The sequence below is a fragment of the Zosterops lateralis genome, assembly GCF_965231275.1.
Source record: "Zosterops lateralis genome assembly, chromosome: 4".
In the NCBI taxonomy this organism is placed as follows: Eukaryota; Metazoa; Chordata; class Aves; order Passeriformes; family Zosteropidae; genus Zosterops; species Zosterops lateralis.
Window position 1 is genome coordinate 6174658 of NC_139765.1, and position 14410 is coordinate 6189067.

Sequence of the window (14410 nt, forward strand, 5' to 3'; positions counted from 1 at the left end):
ACTAAAAGAAAGGTGTGAGAGTCTGAAGCAGGAAGGGAAGAAAAGAATTGTGTTTTGAGTGTGCATGTTTCTCTGTTCCTCTTGTTCTTCATCTGTCAAGCCCTCATTGATGTGAGCCTGCATCAGTCACACTGGCCTCCAGGTCTGCAGAAGTGGCTGTGAACACAGTGGCTGTGGAAGTGACCTTATGATGTGGCACATTGCTCATCAGCTCCTTTGATATAGGAAAGCAGCCGAGCTCTTGTCCTTACCTGTCCCAATCTGCTGTTTGTTCACCTGGATTTTTAACTTCTGTTTGTTTGCTTGATTTTCAAAGAACCACCAACATGCTCCCCTCAGCAGTTCACCTGTTTCACAGGTGAGATTGACTGCATCCCAGTGGCCTGGCGCTGCGACGGCTTCACTGAGTGCGAGGACCACAGCGACGAGAAGAACTGCCCCGTGTGCTCTGACACCCAGTTCCAGTGTGAGAGTGGGCAGTGCATAGACAGTGCCCTGCGCTGCAACGGGGAGGCCAATTGTCAGGACAACTCGGATGAGAAGAACTGCGAAGGTACGGAGGATGCTGCCAAGTGGGATGGAAATGTACCTAAAACAGGGAGATTGGGATAATACCAGTGTTATTGCTGAGTTGGGTTTGAAAAATCCAAGGTTCTGCTGACTTTTAAACTGGTCTGTTAAACAGAAGTTATTTCACAACCCTGTACTTTTGTTTCTTTGCTTATGAAGTGGAAATTAAGAGTGATCTCCGTCACAGTGGCTTAAATGCTGCTTGTGAAAAGTACTATCAAAAAATGGCATGATTTTAAGCTCTAAAAACCTAATGTCTGGGAGTGAACTACAGAGTGGAGCAAATCCTTGTCACAGCTTTTTTTGTGCCTTGTACCGAGTAAAGGTTTTGGGATTGTTTATTTTACAACGCCTGAACAAAATGAGCTTTTCTGAGTAAGTAGGAGTGAGAGACAGAGGGGATTTCTGGAGACCTTTCCATAGAGCACAGCAAAAGAGAGTATTTAAGCCATCTTTACAAAGGCAAGTGCTGTTGCCAGCACAATGAGAATTAAGTTCATTTTGGAAAGGACAGGTTTTGCTGGTGGAATCTGAACTGCCCCACCACTACACAACATGAAATGTGAGCAAACTCATTCCTTTTCCTTAATGCGGATGTGGTGAAGAGTTGTAGGGACAACTTTTAAGCTTGAAAGGATGCTTCTTCTTTATATCCTTTCAGTGTGTTTTCCTTCTTTGTGGAGACTGTTGAAATGTCTTTAAATCAAGGCTAAATTTCTTTCCAAAAGATGTGCTCCAGCTCAAACAAAAACATAGAGCTGATACTCCTGTGTGCTGAAAGGTGATTGTTAGCCCGCTGAGATGCTGACATCTGAAAGTGTTGTGCAAGTTAACTTCCAGTTGTTGTCCAGTGACTGAAGATATCTGACATGGGGCTGTTTATCACCTTCAAAGTGGTCCTGTTGCTGAGAGTATTCAAGTTGGTTACAAATCAGAAAAGCCTTTAGTTTAACTTCTTAATTCAGCTGAAGACAAAAAAGGATTTCTGGATTTATGAGAAACAGGAGGCAGGAATATGTGGAAACAGCAGCAGCCAGCACCTTGCCTGCAGCACGTTTTATTTTTTCAGTGTACTGGCAAAGCTTCAGTTTTATATTATGCCCTTCATTTCAGTTTAAAAATATAATATCAAGTCACTATATTGTCTCATGATCGAAGAGTTTTCTGGTTTACAGGAAGAGCACAAGAACATTAAGAAAGACATTTATCTTTCTTAAGCAATTTTAGTACCATGGTTTGGCGGATTTATTTTTCATAACTTAATTCTTCTCCATTATATTACAGTAAATGCTATGGGTTGGAGATTCTTACAGTAATATTGCAATAACCATGTCCTGGGATAAGTGCCTGTCTTTTCAATGGCCTCTGAGTTATTTTAGATGAGGGTCACTTTATCTTGTAGAACATGTTGTTACTGGGAGCAGGCAGTAAAGCCCAGGTTCCAGTGTGCACTGAGTCACCTGCTCTGCATGGTTCACCTGAGGGACTTAAGTGTGCCACTGGCTACTTCCAGAAATGAAGCTTGCAGCACTCCAGGTTCTCCCAAGATACTCCTGATTGCATGCTTTGGTGTCTTTATTTCTTAATGCTTTTCAAGAGGAGGAGTTTCTGATGCTGACTGTTGGTGTGGGGGTTCTTTGCAGTGCTGTGTTTAACGGATCAGTTCCGCTGTGCCAGTGGGCAGTGCATTGGGAAAAGCAAGAAGTGTGATCACAACCTGGACTGCAGTGACAGCTCTGATGAGCAAGGATGCTGTAAGTGTGCTGCCTGAGAGTGGAGACTTGGTTGCAGCATCCAAAATTTGTTTCTCACCTTTTCCTATGAGTTTGATTTTATTCTGCCTGAAGCAGAGTGAATTAGTTGTTCCCAGAATTAATGCTTCTCTTCATAGCTGCTGTCATGCAGCTAATGCTCAATGTGGTGGGATTGGAATAACAAAACTAATTAATATTCTGAACAAGTAGTTTCTGAGGCAGAGAATGCCACTTATTTTTCTTCTTACCTTTTTAAAAGAAGTAAAAGGTTTGTTTTACTATAGTTTTAATATGCTGAGTTGTTGCAATGTTAAAAAAATATCTATTGGCATGAGGCATTCATGTATAACTTTTTTGCTTCATGATTTTCTCATCCAGAGAATTAATAGCAGGTGCTTTTAGAATCAGAAGAGCCCTGTTTATAGAGTAAACCTTCTAAAAGTTCTTTTTTTTATCTTGAAAGGATGTAATTATGAGCTTGATTTCTGATTTATAACATGTGATCTCCTCTACCTTGAAACCTCCAGGGCTCTACAAGAAAACCACTGCCTTTAAAATTCCAACTCAAAAGTTCACTTTCACTGTTGGTGCTTTAAAAGAAATTGTAAATAAGAACATCTCACCTTGTGTTACAGATCCATATATCACAGCTGGCACACAGATAATTTGAAAATGCAAAGCCAGAGTTGGACCCTTGATCTTAAGAAGGAGTATTAAGAGATGTTCTGTCATGCTACAAAGTTACTAGTGACATTATCACAGGCTTGTGTAGTTCCCTTCATTAGAGTTTATATGTTCTCCAGCTTTGTAACAGAGGATGGAAAATTGGCCCACCCAGAATAAGATGGCACTTGTCACCATCCCTCTTTCACTATGATCAGAAGTCTGTTTACTCATCTCTGTGACAAGCTGGTTCAAGTGTGGGTTTGGTGTTCAGGGAGAAGAAAACGTGTTGAGGAAAAAACTTTCAGTAATGCATACGATGTAAAACACTGACTAGAACAGGCAAATACTTTAAAGTCTGCCTTCTTGACAAATTCATGAGCACAGGCAGGGGGTTGTCAGTTACTCCCAGGAATGTCATTGCTTAGAATTGGTCTTCTCATTCTGACTGTTGAATAATTGTTCTGGGTACAGATTCCTCATAAGGTGGCACATCTCAGGCTGATGCTCAGCTGTATCTGTAACCATCGAGGTGGGTCAGATGTGGAATAGTTTAGGTAGTTTATTAAACAGCAGCAAACCCAAAACTCATCACTGCTGAACAGTCAAGGTGATGCTCCTTAAGAGATAGTTACACTGCTGAGAAAAGGGAGTGCCAGGCTGTTACACTGAGGGATAACTGAGGTGTGACATGAAAAGCAGTTGTTGTCATCTTCAATGACAAGAAAGGCACAAGAAGTCCCCTGCACAGTGTCACCTGGAGATGTGGCTGCAGGTCTTGTTCATCAAGTTCAAAGGGGAGCTCTGCTTGTCAGCCTGGAGCATGAGCAGGGCCTGGTTCATCAACTCCCCCTGCACATCATGTACTGCTTATTTCCTGTTATCTGTGATCCAAAAAACCTCATGGCATGTTTGGAGGTCATTTTGGAGGCTGTAGGTAGCCCTTATGGACACTCAGAGTCTTTGAACAGACCTGTCCTAGGGCCTGTCTGTTCCTCCCATATATTAATTTGAAAGTTGTCTGTCTGCAGAAGAGGAGGAAAGTAGAAAGATGCAAGAAAAACTGACTTTGGTCTAAACTTACACGATCTGACTTTCCTTTTCCCTTTTAGACACAACAGAGGAACCTGCACCACAGCCCAACAACACCATAGGCTCCATCATTGGTGTGATCCTGACAGTCTTTGTGGTGGGAGCCATGTACTTCATCTGCCAGAGGGTGCTGTGCCCACGCATGAAGGGCGACGGGGAGACCATGACCAACGACTACGTGGTGCACGGGCCGGCCTCGGTGCCGCTGGGCTACGTGCCCCACCCCAGCTCTCTCTCAGGGTCTCTCCCTGGTGAGTCAAGGGGGATCCTTATCTTTTGCACCCCACAGCTGTACCTGAGGATACTGTGCATCTGTGTACAGGAAATGTCTGCTCCAGATGCAGTTCTTGGGTGCTGGGGGAAGCCAGGACTGCCAAGGCTTGTTGCCATCGTTCTTTACAATAATGAACAGCTGTTTTGCCCATGCTGTTCATGAGCATTTAGGCACTTAGCAGAACCTAAGCTCAAATAAATGCATGCACTGCGCATTTGCTTCTTTTGCTACCAAAGAATCCCCTTTTTGGGCTATTGTAGCATCAGCAAAATTTCACAACAGGGCAGGGTAAAGTTACCCAGAGTTATATTCATGGGACTTTAAACATTATATAATCATTCTTGGCAGGTTTGTAGACTAAGCTGGTATGCTTGTGAGACTTTCTGCCAAGTCTGTAATGACCAGTAATAACTTTGGTCTCATCTTATTTCATTTAATGATGAATTTTCCAACATCAGCCCAAGCAGATGATGCTACTGCTGTTTAAAAAGTAAAACTTAATCACAACATTGCACTCCATCTAAATGCATTGCTTCTGTGCATATTGATTAAATATGTACTGTAACTTGTGGTTTTTACATCCAGCAGGCTCCTCTCAGAACATAATTTGGTTTTAATACGAAGATAATTAACTTTTGGGTTTGCAAGTTGTGCTTATACTGCTGTTGTCTTCCAGATTTGTTTTTTAAGCTTCTTTTCTCTGTTCTTCAGGTATGTCTCGAGGTAAATCTGTCATCAGCTCCCTCAGCATCATGGGAGGTAGCAGTGGCCCACCCTATGACAGGGCCCATGTCACAGGAGCCTCTTCCAGCAGTTCTTCAAGTACCAAAGGCACTTACTTTCCTCCAGTAAGTCATTCTATTATTCATAAACCTTTAAGAACTTTCAGAGAAGTGACAGTGTCTTTCTACAGGTTAATGAATTGACAGATTAATGTTTTGATTTAGAATTCTAGCCTAATAAACTTGTTTGGATGTGGAGTAAGTGATTTTGAAAGGGGATTGTCTTTTTCCAAAATGGTCTAGAAATTTTCACTTAATTTAAAAACGTTGTGAGAAAGCTCAGTGCCAAGAAAAAAGATGTTGGATTGAATGTCAGGGGAGATGAAAAAAAATCCCTGTAGATATTGAGCAGCTCTGGCAGAGAGATCTCCTTTCATTACACTCTGCCATGTGCCTCTGAAGGTAAAACTAAGGTTGATTCTGTACAGACCTTTCAAGGAATTAAAATGAAGTTTTTTGTCATGTGTCTTACAAGTGGCAGGTAAATAAGTAAACGAGTGTTTTGAAGCTCCATAACATCCCTCCATCACAAATGGGTCGTGTGCTGCACTAACTGCTGTGCAACAGTTGGTGCCAGCCCTAGAGGGCTCCCTGTCTCTTCTGTCTCTGGTTTGGATATTTTTATGGAGCTCACCAAACCACTGTTGAGTGTTAAGAGTCCCCTGCTTGGTGAATGAAGGCTGGAATCTTCAACTGTCTGTTTTCAGTTCTGAGAATCAACTGATGAGGCTTTAAATCAGCTTTAAGTTAATCCAAACACATGGAGTAAGAATGTGCCTGCATAGGGAAGGAATGCTTGCCTTGGCCAGAGTGCTGCAAGTATTATCAGCAGAGCAGTACTTGGGGACTGCAGCTCGCAGGAGCAGAGACCTGCCAGTCTGCCTGGGGCAGTGCTGTCCCTAGTGACAATCCAGAATTGAACAGCTGGCTGCAATTTCACTGTTCAGCACTGCCTGTGTCAAAATAGCCAAGGCAGTCAGCGTTTTTTGAGAGGAGCTTAGTAGTATCCAATAGGAATGGCAACAAATGGCATTTCCAGGGTCTGCTTAAGAATAAACAGGAAAAAAATCCTGTTTGTTGGGAGGGTTAGGTATGCAGTTCTTTACTTAAGGTTCCTGTTAGATAGTACTCAAAAATTATAACGTGGAGTTTTCTTGAGTTTCCTTTTTATCTTTCCTTTTTAAAAGTGGCTTTTTTCCTGTCTTACTCCTTAGATTTTGAACCCACCACCATCACCAGCGACTGAACGTTCACACTATACCATGGAATTTGGTTATTCTTCAAACAGCCCATCCACTCATAGATCCTACAGGTAATTACTATTACAACAGCTTCTGTCAGGATCAAAGCAGTTAGTGTAGAAAATGCAGAATAAAGGCAGCCTCTGCTCCATGAGAATTACAATCAAAGGCCCTAATTCTGCAAGCACTAAACTGGTGCTTAAATGGGCTCACGTGTATCGTGTCACTGCTGCCTGTGTAGAGGTGCAGCACTGTTTGAGGTAAATCATGCACTAAGTGGGTAGTGATACATCCCTGGGGTTTATTCCTTGGGGGGAATGACAGCACTCATCACAAAACTAGCTGCATGCCAAAAGAGATGCAGTACCATGAGTATTTTGAGCCAAAAAAACTTATCCTGGAGTGAACCCTGCCTTCTTTCAGGCTTCTGCCATAAATAATTTGTTATGTAATTATCAGAAATTATAAGCAAATACCCTGTGGAGGAAAGTTGGGAATATAAAGGGTAATAAGTCAGAAGTAACATTGATATTGTCTAGATAAAGCACAGAATTTCTAGTTTGACACATTAAGGGTTAATATCTGGAAAAGACTGGTAACCTTTTGCTTTATTTTCTCTTGACTGGTATTTATGGGCATGCATTTTATCTCTGTTTGAATGTATTCTTCTTACCTTCCCTCTGAGAATGCTGGAGTTAGTTATGATTTCATAACAAGTTACCAAAAATAGAGGAACAGACCCCTGCTACCCAAGGTTGTAAAGGTTCCCCTCCCAAATCACCAGTAGATGTGGTCAGTGAGAAGAGAGTGCTGGATTTGTCTGAAAGCTTTGCCTCCTTAACACAGAACCTTTGGGGGCTTTGGATAATGAGGTCTCTGGGGCTGAACAGACATCTCTTCTCCATTAGCAGAAAATATGGCCTCTGTTGTGCAGAAGGTCAGACCAGATGTTTATAATGATCCCTTGCAGCCATATGAAAAATCTTTTAAAATTATGTAATTTTCTAATGAAAGAAAGCCAAATTCAGACACCAGCATGGGTCATCTGCTGGTTAGCAGATGTGACTTACAGTATTATAAATTATATTAGGGATGTAGCATAGGGTTCAATATTTTCCAAATGCTCCTTCACCCAAAAATAAATACTGGTCTCGCTGCTTCTGATCTTACTTCTTTCCCAATATTCTGACTTCACTATAGATGAGCTGCATCCCCTTGTGTCCCCAGCCACTGACTGTGATACTGAGAGTTGTAGTTACCATCCATTTCCCTTTCTAATTTGTTTCCTTAAAACAAATTATCTTGGGCTCATTTTAAAAGATATTTTGTGGTAGCAGCCTTTGAGAATTTCATCCCAGTTACTTCTCTAAGGAATGCTTCTCCTGAGTGCTATGAGTGTGCCAGGTCATTTTCAGTCCTTCTGCGTCTGGTCTTGGAAGTTAGTATCCAGAAATTGCATCATGGAAACAGAATTATCTTTTCCATAATCACAACAGAGCTATTACACAGGCACATGCACACCCGTGCCCTTCCTGCCCCACTGTCTTAGGAGCGACTTTTTCTGCCTCAGTTAAATCCTTAGGGAGCCTGCTGTGTCAGAGACTGTTCTCAGCCACTGCTCCTTTCTGAGCCATGACAAAAGCTCTCTCTGAGCAGGCAGTGCCAGGGTCAATGGTAACATCTGGAGACTGGGAAGCACTTAGCAAACCTGGCTTCTCCAGTGACCTTGGAATCACAGAATGCTGTGGGTGGGAAGGAACTTTAGCCCATCCACGCTCTGCCATGGGCAGGGACATCTTCCACTAGACCAGGTTACTCCATGCCCTGTCCAGGCTGGCCTGCAACACTTCCAGGGATGGGGCACCCACAGCATCATGGATTAATGCAACCCGAATGGGATAATAGAATACTGACACCAAACATGGCACACTCTCCAATTCCAGCAGTTTTCACCACAAAACAATTTTCCACGAGTAAAGCAGCACATTAGAAATTTACATGACGGGTTGCTTAGAGCTAAAATTGATTAGTTTTGCGAGTTAGATAATTAATAAAGAAATCAGCATCCCTTTCACCTGTTGCTGCGGCATGGCAGTACAGAGAGGAGATGCTGCGCATCACTGCACAGTTTTCTCTGCTTTCTGTTTCCACTTCGGCTTATCCCCTTGGAAAAAGGAAAAACTACCTTTTCCCCTTCTCCATCCCTCCAGCTACCGGCCGTACAGCTACCGTCACTTCGCGCCTCCCACCACGCCCTGCAGCACGGACGTGTGCGACAGCGACTACGCGCCGAGCCGGCGGGTGCCCGCGGCCGCCGCCAAGGGCTACACCAGCGACCTCAACTACGACTCGGAGCCGGTGCCGCCGCCGCCCACGCCGCGCAGCCAGTACCTGTCCGCCGAGGAGAACTGCGAGAGCTGCCCGCCGTCCCCGTACACCGAGCGCAGCTACTCGCACCACCTGTACCCGCCGCCGCCGTCCCCCTGCACCGACTCGTCCTGAGGGGTCGCCCCCCGCCCCGCACCCTCCGCTCCGCGCTGTAAATACACAAAGGTTCTGCTGGGGACGGGGGGGAGAGGGAGCCGAGGATGGGGGAGTGGACAGTGTACAGTTAAAAAAAAAAAAAATGTGGGGCGGAGGAACATTGAAGATATTTGTACAGAAGAATTTAAGGAAAAAAAGAGAAAAGGAAAAAAAAAAAGGATATTTATATATTTTCGTAAACAGCAGCTGCTGCTTGTGCCATAAGAAGAAGAAAAAAAAAATTTTTGTATAAAAGAACCCAGACGTTTGTACAAAAAGTTTTTATTTTTGCAAATGGAACACAAAAACATGCCTTAATCCAGTGAAGTGACTGAGCACATAAGGAAATGGAAGGACTGGGATGTGTTACTTGTCCAGCGAGGTGATATGTGGGTTTTGTCAATACCAAAAATGTTTAAAGTAATTAATAATAAAGAAGTCCGTCTCAGAGCAGCATACCATAGATACTTGGAAGTAGCCAAATAACCTCTATGTTAACTGCAGAGGGCCAGCAACTAAAGTTAAACTTGAAAATGCAGTCAGGACAGATATTAACCTTACACAAAGGGCTTTGTTTTCTACAAGAATACAGCAATCGTAGCAGTGAATCCAGAAAATCAGTCGCACACTTTTTTAAATGAATACACCTCTGGTTTTCCTTAATGCATTTAAGGAATGAGAGCCTTTAGAGCTCTCTCCCTGCTTCTGGAATTTCAGTTATTTTTGTTGGGTGTATTTTAAAGTTTGGTTTTTAATCCCGGTTAGGTTTTCTCATCTTTTCTTCGTCCTTTCTTCCCACCCGTGTCACTTAAATTCATGATATTCCTGTTTAAAGTACTGCTAGGGCTGGGCTGCTGTAAATGCCGGGTTTTCTCCTAATTAGCCTTGTCATGCAGTGATTATCATGCTACACATTACCCTCCTCAGTTTGCCAGCATGGAAGGACTCTGTTTTGTACCAGGTCAGTACGATTCTCACATCATTGACAAGGGTAATATGCATATACCTGAATGATTTTTAGTCCCTTAAAAAAAGAAAATCTTATTTTGACCTAGTGCCCACAAAGTGTCAAATATTTTTATACCACATATAATATAGACAGCATATTTATAAACTATAAATTTAACCATGGATTGTTAGTTTTACTGTAAATTAATAATATATCCTTGCAGTACTTTCAGTGTATATTGATATCACCGTATACAAATCATATATATAAATATATATATTAGTTTTTCCTAATAAGGAAGCATTTAACTTTCAGTGGAACAACTGTCCATAAGAAAAATAGATGTTTTGATCATTGGAAGGGGTTCCCCTGCTGTATTAACTGCTCTTGTTTTCTTTGTGTTAGGTAAAGCCAGTTTTTCTCAGTATGATTTTGACATACCTCCTCTTTTGCGTGGTGTGAGTTTAATACTTAAGTATTAACCGCTGTGAATGTCAAATTTTAAGATATTCTTAACCAAACCATTTTATATTCACATCTCTATTTTTGTATATTGTCATACTTAGCCCCTTCTCCCGTCAGCCTCACCATGGTGATTTTGACAGGAAGATTATTTAATCAAGTGAAAACATTATTTGTGTAGTTTAAGGGGCAGCCTAGGATATTGTTAACTCCTCTTGGACTCCAGTGCAGTGCTTTGAATTTGTTTTGTTGCAGCAGAGCTCACACTACACCTGGTCTTAGATGGCATTGTGCATTTGCACCTTCTTTTGACATCACATCCACTGGAGGTGCTCGGTGCCTTCCCAGACTGGCCCTCTGAGTCTTCTCTCTCAAAACAAAGGTCCTGGAGGGCTCCTGCCTCCTCACCTTTGGCTATGGAATGGGGATAGCAACTTTCCAGAGGCACCTTTTGGGTTTTATTGTTCTCCGTTGCTTCTTTCCCAGCCAGTTTCAACTTAAAGAGAAGTTTTCTGAATATATGGCATGGGCTTGCAATTGATGCTGTTGATAAAATTAGTGGCAAGTTATTCTTGCTAGCTGCCACTCATCTGGAGTACTGGATCCTCATTTGGTTCCAGCTCCAAGGAAAACGGTGTCATTGGGATCCCATCTGTAATAAAGGGTCTTTCCTACTAGTCCAGAATACCTGAGGAAACTTTGAAAAGCCTTGGTGATCTCCAGGCTATTGCTGTTGATCTCTGAAAATGGTGTACTAAGGGGTTTTTTTGCCCAGCTTCATTCTAGGTTTCTAGGAATCATGGTAGCTGTTCTTCTGGCTCTTCCTTGCTGGTGGAGAAGCTTCCTTGTGTTGTCCAGCAGGATGGATGTTGAGGAGGGTGTTGTGAACTATAAGGGAACTCAAACCCATATATATGAAGGGGGGAGGGCGGGTGTGTCGGGCTGGGGGTGAGGCTGGCACACCAATGAGAATTAGAATTTCTCTCTTGTTTACATTTTTTTCATGTGCAGCATTCCGTGTGGGGTTCACATGTGGAAACTTGCACTAATGAACTCAGAAGAATATTGTATTGTTGTATCTCAGTCCAAATGCTTGTACTGCAATGGCAATGGTCTCTTGGTCTTCTTGCAAAATGCTTTTCTCAGTGTGCCAATTTCTTTTTGAAGAACTCCAGGATGGTTGAGCTTAAGGTGTGGTATCCTCTTTCTGGTGCAGCTGGACTGCCTCACTGAGGCATCCCCTTGGCAGGAACTTCCTACAGGTAAATTTGTGTGTTAATTATAACAAAGATTTGATTAGAAGAAAGACATTCTCTGCATATGGATCATGCTGCCTCCTGTGCTGGTTTACATCCACATAACCCAACTGAAGTCAGTGGAGTGGACATAGACTTCCATGTAGGAATTGATCAAGTCCTTCTGATACAGATGTTCCAATTTGTGCATCAAATATTTTGGGTGATCTGCCTCTGGGAGGTTCATGAGGGGGAAGTGGACAGGCTGGAGTTTTCCACTGAAAATGCCCAGCATAAAGACCAAGCCGTTCTCTTCTGAGCAGGAATCTATTATCTGATTTTGCAAATACATGTATTTTCTCAGTAAATCTGGAGTAAATTTTTTAAAGAGGTGCTGATCTGTGAAGCTCCTCTCAGGCAGATCTCCAAATTACAAAAGCATTGATGCAACCAGTACCCACACCTGACACATTCCCAATGGATAAACACTGAGACTGAACATTTTCTCTTTGTTCCTCTTTGCCACTGAGCCAGTTGTGATTCATATTCTCTCCTTCCCTCAGTGAGGATCATCTTTTCTGCCTAGTAAAGTTATACCTGGCACGTCATGCTGCATGCAGTTCATAGGGGGCACTCCTCATTTCCCCACTGCTTTTGGACACCATTTATTAGGTGACATTTATTAGGAAATAACTTGGATGTGATGAATGGAACACACACATGGCATTTGCATTTGAAATAAAGAAGGGTTTCTCTGAATATAAATTCATGCAACCTGTGCACATACATTAAATGAAATATTTACAGTAATGCAAAATACGTAAGTGAGCCATTTGATATCAAAGGATGCATTTTGCTGTGAGTTGAAACTTTCTGCATTGTAAATTCCTGATTTCTGCCACAGCATTTCCTTCCCCACGTGCATGTACAAGTGCATGTGCAGGTACCAAAATCTCTGATAATGGGCACTTACCCAGAACTGATCATTTTCTCTTGTGCATAAATTCAGCCTCCCTGACTCCAAGGGTGCCAGTGCTGAGTGTTGTCCTGCTGTGTCTCACCTACCCTGGGCTCCTTTTGGCCAGGCTGTACCACAGACAGCAGAACACCTGAATATTTAATGCTCTGTCAGGCCAGGCAGGAGAGGAAGCACATTTTTTATCCTCTTCCCCTGCTTTTGGAGTCCATTTTGCAGATGAGTAAAGCTCCTCTGTGTTTTGTAGGGACATGAAAAGCAGACTGCTGCAAGGGAAGGTGCATGTGGAAAATTCCTATTTATTACACTAATGGGCCTGGATGGTGTTGTGGTCTCCAGCTCTGCATTCCTTCTCTGTTCATTACAGCCCATTCTCCAGAGGTAGCTCCATTGGCAAGTCCTAAACACAATTTAAGCTTTAAAGTAGTTAAACTTGTGCTAAGATCAAGAAAAGGTCACTCTCTTGGATATTATTTCCATTCCTGATTGCCTGGCAAATCTCAGATTAATTAATTAGCAGCATTCTGAGGGGAGAACTGTTTGAACTACAGAACTCCCTGGTCACACATGCTGTGGGATCAGATGACTTCTTCAAAATATCTTTCAAGAAGAAATCAATGACTTTCTTTCCCTGACCTTTTTGCCTTGAGCATGTTTGTCACACAGTATTGTTAGTGGCAGAATCTGTTTCTGAACCTGTACTGTGCAGATTACTTATTAGTTCTGCAACAGAAAAATAACTGGCTGATTGAGTGCAAAAATAATTGGAGCATTGCTATTCAGAAATTGCTTTCTTAGCAATGAGATTTTTTTTAATTGCATTTTGGTGTTGGTATGGCTTGAAAATTAACCTTTAACTTAATGGCAAGTGACAGATAAACTTTGCCAGTAAGTTAGGAATGAGCTAATGCTTGAAACGGGCTACAAAACAGTCAATTTCTTTCTAAAATAAATAAAAAATACAATAGTGATCCAGAATTTTCTTAATTTTCTATCTTTCAAAAGGGAAGGGATTTATAGTATCTATAGGGACTGGGTGATTCACACCAGAATTGTGTCGGGCAGGGTAAGTGAAGTGTCTGTGTTTTATTCAGGATTGTCCTAGCAGAGGGCAGGATGGTTGTTACAAACTCTTGGAGAGCCCCGTTCCCCTTTTTAAATGAACCAGGAGCAGCTTTGAAGTCCTGATTAAAATGGCTGTAGCCTGAAGCCATGCAGGGAAGAGTGAGTGGAAAAGGGAAGTGGTTTTTTTTTTTGTAAAGAGGATACCACCAGGCTTAAGCTGAACTAGCCTTGTTTGCAAGTGAAGGATCTGGTGCTGCTTTCAGATTTTTTAACTCTTCGTTTTGTTTTTGGTTCGTTTTGTTTGTTCTTTTTTTGTAAGCTTTAATCACTGTTTGTTATTGTCTTAAAGCCAGCTGGTGTCTCTTGTTCATCAACTTCGGTACGATGGTGCTTTGCAAGGATGTATTTATATTATAATGGCCAACATTTGGCCAGCCCTATCCACTCATTCACTAACTTTTTTTTTTTTTTTTTGTAAAATAAAGTGCTTTACTTGTACGGTGTATATAAACCTTGTACAAAAATCCTTTCCAATTATTACTATAAACCGAGTTGTAACAAATAAAATGTTGATTTTTATAATAAAACTAAGAGTGAAAAAGGAGAGGTGTGTTTCACTTTATTTCACCACCTGGAGGGCAGGTAATTAAAGGTACAATGTGTGTCTTTGCTCTCAGTAAAAGTCAGGATGGGCTGAGTTTTCTAAAGCTGTAGAAGGCTGTGCAGCCACATGGATTTGCAGTGCAACTGACGATATCTTAAAGCTTTAAAGCCTCAATTATTGATCCCTTAGCTCAATGTACATGATCATACCAACCAGATTC

At 42.1% G+C, this 14410-nt stretch overlaps 1 protein-coding gene across 2 annotated transcripts in view; it reads left to right on the top strand.

Annotated features, from left to right (window-relative positions):
- Positions 1 to 14185, top strand: part of LRP6 (LDL receptor related protein 6) — a 111653-nt gene extending 97468 nt beyond the window's left edge. Inside the window, exons 18-23 of one of the 2 annotated variants that reach the window (XM_083859189.1) lie at positions 317 to 553; positions 2214 to 2324; positions 4100 to 4330; positions 5065 to 5201; positions 6350 to 6447; positions 8587 to 14185. In XM_083859189.1, coding sequence (XP_083715315.1) covers positions 317 to 553; positions 2214 to 2324; positions 4100 to 4330; positions 5065 to 5201; positions 6350 to 6447; positions 8587 to 8878 — 1106 coding nt within the window. In that variant the 3' untranslated portion in view covers positions 8879 to 14185. The remainder of the gene's footprint in view (positions 1 to 316; positions 554 to 2213; positions 2325 to 4099; positions 4331 to 5064; positions 5202 to 6349; positions 6448 to 8586) is intronic. The other variant, XM_083859188.1, reaches the window with a different exon arrangement.
- Positions 14186 to 14410: the final 225 nt, after the last annotated feature.